The 10687-nt window shown below is 33.6% G+C and overlaps 1 protein-coding gene and 1 non-coding gene across 2 annotated transcripts; one reads left to right on the plus strand and one right to left on the minus strand.

Annotated features, from left to right (window-relative positions):
• Positions 1-298: 298 nt before the first annotated feature.
• Positions 299-2496, minus strand: LOC130612640 (probable G-protein coupled receptor No18). The gene has a single exon (XM_057433986.1). The coding sequence runs from the start codon at positions 1972-1974 to the stop codon at positions 880-882; it is 1095 nt and encodes a 364-aa protein (XP_057289969.1). The 5' UTR covers positions 1975-2496; the 3' UTR covers positions 299-879.
• Positions 2497-3490: 994 nt separating this feature from the next.
• Trnaa-ggc (transfer RNA alanine (anticodon GGC)) lies at positions 3491-3563 on the plus strand. The gene has a single exon. It is a non-coding gene; the product is annotated as a tRNA-Ala (tRNA).
• The last annotated feature ends 7124 nt before the right edge of the window (positions 3564-10687 follow it).

The raw sequence follows: 10687 nt of genomic DNA on the forward strand, positions 1-10687 counted from the left end.
CATCACTGTACTAAACTAAGCTGACAGTTACTGATACAAGAAAGATGCTTATCTACTTTCTTTCCAACAACGCCTCGTTTCATGTCGGCTTACTGTTAGCAAGAAAATGTTTGCAAGCAACCCTTTTAAGAAAGCCAATTTTGGAATGTTTTTATCTTAAGGAGACTCTTTGTTTATTTTCATGTGTTCATCGATTTATTCCACACAAAATTCCGGTTTGTATTTAAATATTTACGCTGAGACATTCACTACCTATAGTATACTGTTAAATAGAGTAACAAATAAGTCTGTATTTATTAGACGAACACTATAATCTTCATTCAGTATGTACATGTAAAATATGGACATATTTACAAAAAAATTAACCGTAAAACATATCACATTTATTAAAAAATCTCACGAACGACCAGCTTCGGCACACAAGTTAGTGAGAAAGGAGAATTTTTAAGTATTTTAGTATTTTCGTTTCCAACTTTCTGAATTTGACGACTATCCATTGATTGTTATAAAAACATTATCGAAAACATTTTCGTACACCCTTTTAAAATTATTATAATAATGGCTTCTTTTTTTACTATAAAAAGCCTTTTTCCTCGATGATAATACTGTCCTCTTCAATGAAGTAACATAATCTCCTCTACCATGTTTTTGTCTCGAATATCAATATTTGTTTTTGTTTGTTTTTTAAAACATAATATTATATATTTTTAAGTTGTTTGGTAACATTTCGTAATACGCCGTAATATTTCATGATGTTCTGGAATGTTTTTCGGTAACATCCCATTACGTTCGGTATTACTCGGCGATTAGACCGCGCAATTGATATTTCGTTATTTGTGTAGGCGATACGGTGACGGTCCTGAAATTTCGATAGAACTTTTATACTTTGATTTTCCAACACAGTTTGGCGAATAACTTTTTCGTCTCCTCGCGAAACAACTTTATCTTTGAGAAGTATATAAACGGATTGACGGCACTGCCGGAAAATAATATAATAGTAGATATTAACACAACAGCTGAGTTGGCGCAGGACGGGCATTTCAAAAAAATGGATGTTGGTACAATAAAAGCAGTCCAAGCCACGAAAAAGCATAAAATAACAAAAAACATTGTTTTGGCCGATTTCCACGATTTTAAAAAGGCTTTTTTATGTTTTACATATTTAGTTACTGATTTCTCCTTCCTAATTATACTACCTCCAAGAGCGTTCTCACTTGTTATGGAATTAGCTCGAGATTGAAATGCTGGAACCTGCAGTGTGCCATTTGTTGGGTTTAAAAGACTTGCTTTTCGTGAACTGCTGTAGACATCAGACGAGAAAGCAGTATCTGTAGCCTGACTTGGCACTGATAGAGGAGTGATACGGGTAATATGATTCTTAACAATGATATATATTTTATAATAAATGAAGAACACGATTAGTATAGAAATACCGACGATCCCCAGCAACACAGTGAAGATATATTCTTGTGTTACGGTCTCATTAAACTTGCATATGCCGCCTTTATAACGTCGACCTACTTTGCCGTTTGAACCCCACCCATATAAGGGTAAAAATGAAATCAAGATGGCGACCATCCAAGCTAAAGATATTGAAAAAATTACAAAATGCCACATGTATATTTGAAGTTTGACATACGTATAAGGATGCCCAATTGCTATATATCTATCCACTGAGATAACGACCAGATTTAAAATGGATGCAGTGAGTGTCATCAACGTGAAACAATGCGAGAATGTGCAATAATCGATTCTCAGAGTCCAAGAAGCTTTGAAAACTTCAGATGTCCTCATCGGTAGGGTCACCATGCCGACAGATATGTCGGCAACTGCTAGCGAAATTAGGAAAGTGTTCGAAGCTGTTCGTAACTTTTTCGTTAGTAAAATTGTTGTGAGAACAACAAAGTTAGCAAGAATTGTCACAGCACTAATTAACATGTAGCACACGATTGCAACAATCTCCAATGGAAACATTCTCGATTCTTTACTTTATTACCCTAAAAAAAGTCACAAATATGATATTCTTTTTAATACCATGTTTTATCTTTCTAAACTTAATCGTGTACAGAAAAAACAAGCAAATTTAGTTCTTATATGCCGACCGCTTTGGCCAGAACTAAAGTCACAAATAACAGTGACTTGATAGTTTTAAAGCCAGATTATGGCATGTGTTGAATTCAATTAAATATTTGCATTCTGTTTGTAGTATTAATTTCCTTTACTTAGTATATTGAGAAGTAAAATTAGTTAAACAACTTGAAAGAAAATGAAAACGTGATAGCAATTTCTTCCTTAAGTGTGCAATAACCAAACACTTTGAAAAGACAAAATATTTTTGAAAAGCAGCTGCTTAGTCAATTTTCAACAATGTTTTTCTCTATAAATTTAACTGGGACCGCGTGAAATCCTGTCAAAGGTATTTACCCTGTTTTAAGAGGATTCAATGTATCAATCTAGTTTCAAGGACTTCTTTTTCAATTTCAGATACTTGATTTAAAAAGGACCTGTGATAGAGGTTGTCACCTTATAGGATTAAAAATATTTATTGTGAATGCAAGTATGAGAAAACATATTTATTTTTCGAAACATCTGCTCAAAAATAAATTGATGAAAATCTTGAATAATGAAAAAATTTATTTATTATAAAGTATGAATAAAGAATAAACGGTTATGAAATATACGGAGAGGGTGGAGTTAGGAATTGGAAAATTGAAACAATTTAGGGTTTGACAATAAAAAACACGGATATTTTAAGGAGAGGCCTTATTTAGTTAGAAGAGAGGCGAACTGAGCTCCGACAATGCTGCTGAATAAAAATTTATGATGTCAGTGTTAATTTTAAAGACCAAACCAGACCGAATGGCTTTGTCTGCTCTATAAAAAAAACTTTATTATTATTCATTTTTAATAAGGGGGGGGGGGGGGGGGGTCATTATATAAAACGGATTTAGAAGAGTTTCTCAAAGCTAAATCCAAGGGGAATGGCCTTTTTTCTCCCTTCTTTCTTCTTCTCATGTTATATCGAGATGTTCACTATATCAGGGATTTGTTATATACAGAGTTCATTGTAACTTTCTCTTTATTGCTTTATTATGATGGCCACGGGTACACCAAAAAATTAAAGAAGACAAAATTGAAGCTTACAATAGAAAAAATGTTGCATTACATGTGTCAAAGATATTTTTATGAACTTACTAAAAAAATTGTGAGCAAAGATAAAAAAGTAAACATAGGCCGATGATGGACTTAGTTCCGAAACCGGGCTCCGTTGGGCAACTGCCTCCTCCGGGTGCCAAGACCTTAACAAATGCGGCAAATTTGATTGGTCGGTTAGTACTTGAGCTCCGATTGTGCATCATTCGTTGATATCTCGTTGGCATGTGTTAGTAGAAAGGTATGTTGCAAGGAGGACACGCGCCTCGCCCTGGTGGTATGTTGCAAGGAGGTAGTATCTTCGTCTCGTCTACTACATGTCTAGAGTGATAGTATCGGATCAATAGCGCAATTGGTAGAGCACTCGTCCGGCAAGTGAGAGGTCGTGGGTTCGAGTCCCACTCGATCCATCATCTTTGCAGCACTTGGGAAGATGAAGTGCAGGATCAATTCCACAACTATAGCATAATAAAGTTTTCTAATAAATGTTGGCTCGAAAGATTTTCTTAAGGTTTATGACTTTGCCGTTAGTCTATGTTCTTCATCAACTGCTTGTAGTTCATCGACAAAGATAAATCTTTTTATATATTTAATTTTGTTATTTATTCTGTTATCGTTTATATCTGTGTTGAATAATTCATCCCTTTAAAAGCTATTAATCTTGTGATGTGAAAAAAACAACATGTTGAATTAAAGACATAAAAAAAACATCACCCTCGTCCCCAGGTCCGGCTTTTATCAATCTCTGTATGTAACGGGAAAATGAAACGCCATGACGAACCCCTGTAAACGAGGATAGCAAAAAAGGTGAGGAACCCGTTACTTAAAGTAAACAAACTTAAAATTTAATTCAACTATAGCAAGTGGAAAGAATTGTTTCTTAATTCATTTTTGCAAACTAACTTAGCGACAAACGTTAACTTCCCACAAAGCCATTTTATCAAGTCAGTGTGAAGTTTTATGTGAAAACGACGGGGCAAAAAATCTTTTTACTTCCGCTTTGTCTTTGAAGATCTGCGATATTTTGTGATAAAAGATCCTTTGACCGGAATGTGGTCAGTGGGATCAATGGAGTGAGTAAGGTACAATTCTCAACAAAATTATCAACGAAATAAACCCTTTTATCTCCTTTGAATCAAAAATATAAAAGAATAAAGAAAGAAATCAAAAAGTATAAAGAAAAAAACATCTGAAACATTATTTATTTTTTTAGTGGAACTCTCAAAATAAAAAATATTTGTAAAGAAACAACGTCACCTTGTTGAAACTGTAGATTTACTCAAAATCTAAAATATGACACATCGCAGATAACAAAATATGAAAATGTCATTTGGATAAGAAACAACGGCAATAATTTACATAATTTACATAACATCCTAATTAACCTGTGATCCTTGTCTAATTAGAACACACAAAGTGTTTCCAAAATTTAACGAACCCATAAAATATACAATAATATGTATTTTTAATAATATAACTTTCTTTAACATAATTTATTGGTTCCAGTTGAAGAATTTCTTTATTTTACATCGGGATTCTGAACACATTCTAAGCTACACACACGTACGTAATTTTCTACCTCTCACATATGGCTATACCTTTTGTATGTCCCAAATCAGAGTTTATAGCCGTAACAATGCGTAGCTATACAACAACATGCCATACCAGCTGCCAATTGATTTAGAATTTCACTAAACTTTATCTTGTTGTTCTAATTTAACTGACTAACGACATTCTCGATTACTTGCGCACTCTTCATATCCAAGAAATGGTTAAACGAGTCAAATAATTACTTTATTTACGCCTACAATACGTGGGTAACTTTTCAGTGAATGTTAAACCTGCGTCTTTGCTCTAATTAGCCAAAGTTTATTTAAATACCATTCTCATCCCCAAAGCTCTTTGAGATTAAACTCGTGGTTTAGCTATCCGAAAGAGCTCTAAGAGACAAGAACGTTCAAATTCAGGATCTCGTCCAAAACTCTAACATTGATCAAGACGACACTAATGTTTTTTTTATATATAAGAAGTGAATTAAACAATACCTGCCAATACCGCCTTTCCCTAACGCCACGTTCGTTCCATTCGCTCTTTACAAGTAACGCAAAAGAAATAAGTTAGACCTGATATCACTTTGGCTCACAATCTCATATAATTAAATACATCAAGTTCGACCTGCAAAATTCCCTTTGTGGTGAAATAAAAAAAGTTTTTTATTTTAAAAGGACATGAAAACAATCCCGTTCCGTCAGAATATTACGGACGAAGAGAGCCCTGGGAAGCAAGTTGACATAGTAAGTATTTTATCGCACGCATCGAATTTTGTTTTGCGCGTGCATCTTAGCATGACTTTCCACAACAGCTAATTGCCACTTTTTTTATTTCCTAATACAGCTAAAAAAAGAGTTATGTTTTGACACAAAATAAATTTGAAAAGCTTCTTCTAAATTGCACCTATGTCCGTCTAATTATAGAATAATTCCTAAAGACGAAAAAATACACGAAACAATTCCATCGCAATTAAACGCCCTTCGGCAACTTCTTCTCCAGTGTTTCCTTGAGCACGCTGTCAACTTTATATTCGTTGAATTTTTACAATTTACAAGAATCTTATAAACTGAAGAAGAAATGTTCACTAACGCTCTTGAGAAGGCATTGTGGAGAAAAAGGGTCCTTGAAGAAGAGATAAATCTATTTATCGTCAAACCATAGTGAAGAACAGTTAAGCCGTAATTTATAGACCGGGCTTTAAAGTTATACATGATCTTTGAATATTCGTATCCGTTTTTCAAAAATTTGCGAGGGGTATTGTTGTGACTCGTTTTTATTTCAACGCGTAAAAAAAATGGCATGCTATCAAAAGTAATTTAGAATAATTAAAGAGACCGCTGACCACCTCAACTTCGTTCCCATGGCATTTTGTCTTTGTTAATGAATCGTTCGTACGAAAGGCTCAGGGGTCAAGAGACCCTGGAGATGAGAATTCAAGTTGGTTTATTTATTTAATTTTTTGTTTCGGTAATGATGAAAAACTTTGCTAGCACCAATTTCATTATATAACAAGCTTTTTAACCATTTGTAAAAACAACTTCAAAAACCGGTTAAGAAAGATTAATATAGATTGTTTCTTAAAAAACAAGACCGCCAAATTAGTATATGAATCGATAACGTCATCACAGCCTGACGACTTATCAGCTCTATTCAAACCTGTCATAAACGATTCCTAATATTAGGTATACATTTAGTATTTATGGATTCAGCTAATTTTAAAAAATCCTTAAACACGAATTATCTATACAGTTCGGAACCAACTGTACTGAAATCGAGTCAGATTGTCAAGTTAGTACGAAACCCATCATCATAACTATTTTGCTAAAACTGAAAACAAGGTCGTGTTAGGTAAGTGATAATCATATTATGTAACTTTCTTATAGAATGTTTTATTTTGAACATAGATAGTACAAGGAGGGGGTTTCGTGGTAATATTTTATTTTAGTGAACATACAAAAGGAACTACATGGAGAAATAGTTTGAAAAACTTATACATAGCTAGATAGTAACACATTTACACAACACTAACTTGGTTGGTGTGGGCAAAATTAGGATTCTTAGGTTAAAAAAGAGATCGCAAAGTTTCTATAACATAAAGTTTGCTGTCCGCCTGCGAGTCAAATGATATCTATAAGTATCAACGAAAGAATTACCACATATTTAATAGTTATTAACAGAATTGCTTATTAAAATTTCTAATATACACTTACTGTAAACGCTCACCACATATACGTCGTTCCTAACAAAACTGCCTCGTCTTTATTTACGACAGATGGATATGGTGTATGGTATGGCAACTTTAGGTATCTACTAGCCATCCAATCAGGAATGAATATCATAAGTATTTTTTGTTTTATAAGATATATTGTCTTTTTGATCTTGTTTGCTTAAAATTTAGATAAAATGTCTTACATGTGCTTATAAATAGAAAGTACAAGAAACTTTTGCTGATTGGGATCTCGTGTAATCTAAGGTGGTCTCTGTTGGTAATGAAATAGGCGTCCAACTGTTTGTCTTTCCAAATATAAACTCATATAACAAAAAGCTTTTTATATGGAATTCTGACGCAAAATATTCTTTTTATGGTTGCTTTTAATCCGATTATTATCAATTTCTTTTTTTAAACAGTTACCTGGGTGGAAACATAGCAGTGAGGTTTAAACCTTTAGACATAGCTAGCTAGCTAGTTATAAATACAACCCGTATACGCCTGTCTGTCTGTCACGCAAAATAATACCGCAAGTAGCGAGACGCTCATAATGTAGTATATAAAACACGGGTGAACCCGTGGGTTTTTCCACGGGCCATTGACTAGTTTTTTATAAATATTATAATGCATTTCTCAAAGAAATTCAACTACTGAACTGAGTGATAGTCGAAATACCTTTTTGAGTAAATATGAAACGAATAATTGTTAAAATGTTAGGAAGACTTCGAACGTCTTTTTTGTTATTAACTTCTCAACAACAACAACAATACAACAATGTCATCAACAACAACAAAAACAATAACAATAATAATAACAACAACAAAAAAAGCAACAACAACAACAACAACAACAGAAAAAAACATGATAAAAAAACTGTAAGAATTCCACTTTGAAATCTTAACGTGCCTGAATATTTACGTACCCGCCAACACTAAATGAGTTTTTTTTTACGTTACCTCAAATACAAAAATATCACTGAATATTTAGTATTAAAAAATCATGTATAATAAACTTACATCGTTGAACAACACAATGAGGACCTTCCACGATAACTTCTTTTCACAATTACACATCTGTAAATGAGCATTGTCGCCCGATCTTTTGTTGCTATGGAATTTGAATTCAATTATGATCGCCGTAGCAGCGAATTAGTGCTTGTAATTTCTTAAATTATGTATCCTGAATTCAATCTAGTCATGATTATTAAGTTTTAATCTCATTATTTTTTGATTATTTTATTTATTATTACTAGTCGTTAGCCCGTGGAAAAATCCACGGGTTCGCCCGTCCTTTATATTTACCCGTTGCAACAAAGTGGATAAAAATATATTGCATTTGATATTCGTGTTTCCGTAACATGATTTTCTAACTCAGCGGGGGTCCGCGCAGAAACAGACAGACGACGGCTATTATTATAGAGACTAGTCGTTGCCCGTGGAAAAATCCACGGGGTCGCCCGTCCTTTAAATTAACCCGTTGCAACAAAGTGGACAGAAATATATCGCATTTAGTATTGATGCGCATTTTAAAAATTTCGTGTTTCCGTTACGGGACACGGCTTTCGCGGACACACAGACAGACGGAATACGGCTATTATTAAAAGACTAGTCGTTAGCCCGTGGAAAAATCCACGGGTTCGCCCGTCCTTTATAATTACACGTCGCAACAAAGTGGATAAAAAAATATCGCATTTGATATTCGTGTTTCCGTAACATCATTTTCTAACTCAGCGGGGGGTCCGCGCAGAGACAGACAGACGGAATACGGCTATTATTATAGAGATTATTAGTTTATTATTACCCGGGTAAAAGGGCGGCATCGGTATTTTTGAAAATTGCGCAATGTGATTGGTTAGAACTTACGTCATAGCGGGCAATACTCCACGGTATTGCCCACTACGATAACAACCGTGTTTAAAGTTTAAATATGGTGGCATTAAGTGTAAATAAACACGGAAAAAAGTAAGTATAAATAAAACGCGAAACAAAAACGAAACTTACTTTTATCTTTTAAAGAATTCTTTGTTGTAGCTACAATAAAAACCTGTTATGTTTACACGATATTAGATTTATAAAATTATATTTTTTGTTCGAATGTACGTTCCATATGGAAATAGTTTCTATAAAGACATGGTTTCTACATCCTGCTTATAATGTTATATTTTTTTTTCGTAAAATGCAGTACCCGGATAATAATCCATATAATAACTGTTTATTTCGGGCAATACTTTCGAATATTGACCTCTGTCACGTATTCCCTCACAAGCTCGGGCAATACTTTGACGTCGGTCAATATTCTCCGGTATTGCCCTCATAAACAGTTATTATAGGGTTAGTAGTATTATTTTTCTGAAGATCATAAGATATTTTTAAGCTACAGCTGAGAAAGACATTTTCCATTTTTTAATAAGCTGTATGTTGCAACGTTTTAAATTTTGTGTTTTTATGCTCGATGGTAAAACAACACAATTAAAATATAATTATCGAAGTTATTTATAGTAACATATTTACTATTCGATTAAATATTCCTATTTTTACAAAGTACAAAAAACTACCTATAGGAAATTTCGCTTCCACTTTTGATATACCACAGACCTATGTAGAAATAAATTTCCACTCAAGAACAAAACGAATCCAGATGTAACAGAAGTGAACTGAACGAGAAAAAATATTTTAATTGACTGGCGAACTGCAAACTATCCTTTTGTTTTCATTTTGTTCCTGTCGGCAAAAAAAGTCGAAACGATTTCAACTTTCAGTTCGTATCAAAACGAAAAATTATACAGCTTGCACTTTTCTCAGGAACGGATGAAATGAGAGTCAGGCGTTTATACCAAAATTTCTATGTAGGAAACATTTTATAGCGGACCGCTCTTATATAGGGGACGTCATTCCAAGATCAGAATTTACAACACAAGCAATAGTGCATGTTCTTTTAAAGAGTTTGACTTTATTCCACTTGTCAAACAATATTTCAAGTTTAAAATACTAAATTATCTGCGCTAAAGTTGAACCTTAAATCTCAAAACTTTTTTGTAAAGTGTAGGGTCTATTTTACGTTTTTTAATGAAAGATACATTTACAATACACTTTAGGTTCTTTCATCTTCCGACATCAGCCTCTTGATTTATTCTGCAAACGATTCCATTATACCCTAACACACCCTAGAGCAGAATTTCAATGCAATTTTTTAAAGTTGTTAAAAATATTTTGAATTTTAAAAAGTGCCGACATATACAAGAGTGTTGTAAGATGTTGAATTGATTATATAAGTATTTGTGAAATGTATGTTGGTTGCCAGGTGTTTAGCAAGGTGTTGCTAAGGAGTTATCTAAAGCTTTTCAAAGATACAAGATGCCCTGGTTGAAGTTATATAGGTACTAGGGTAAAACATCGATGCATTAAAATGATGTAATTTCTTTTTTAATGGTTTCATTATATTCTTTTTTCTTTTCTCTATCGTCTTTAAATGTAATATTTTTAGGCCGTGAAAAATTAAGAGTTTTTCACCTCCCCATCGTACATATCCCGGGTATAGCTTGTTATATGTAGCTTCGTGCGCAGTGAAAATAATTACAAACAGACGGATGACGGCTATTATTAAATAGACTAGTTGTTAACCCGTGGAAAAATCCACGGGGTCGCCCGTCCTGTATATATTGCATTTCGTGTTTCCGTAACACGATGTGTTTCTAGCACACAAACAGACAGACAGAACTGGCGTATTATTATAGAGATGATATGACATGTGTCATGTACTATACACTAATATTTC

Source organism: Hydractinia symbiolongicarpus, chromosome 10 (genome assembly GCF_029227915.1).
Source record: "Hydractinia symbiolongicarpus strain clone_291-10 chromosome 10, HSymV2.1, whole genome shotgun sequence".
NCBI lineage: Eukaryota > Metazoa > Cnidaria > Hydrozoa > Anthoathecata > Hydractiniidae > Hydractinia > Hydractinia symbiolongicarpus.

Excerpts from the sequence above, each read along its gene's own strand:
- LOC130612640 (XM_057433986.1), bottom strand. The coding sequence starts at position 1,974 with ATGTTTCCATTGGAGATTGTTGCAATCGTGTGCTACATGTTAATTAGT.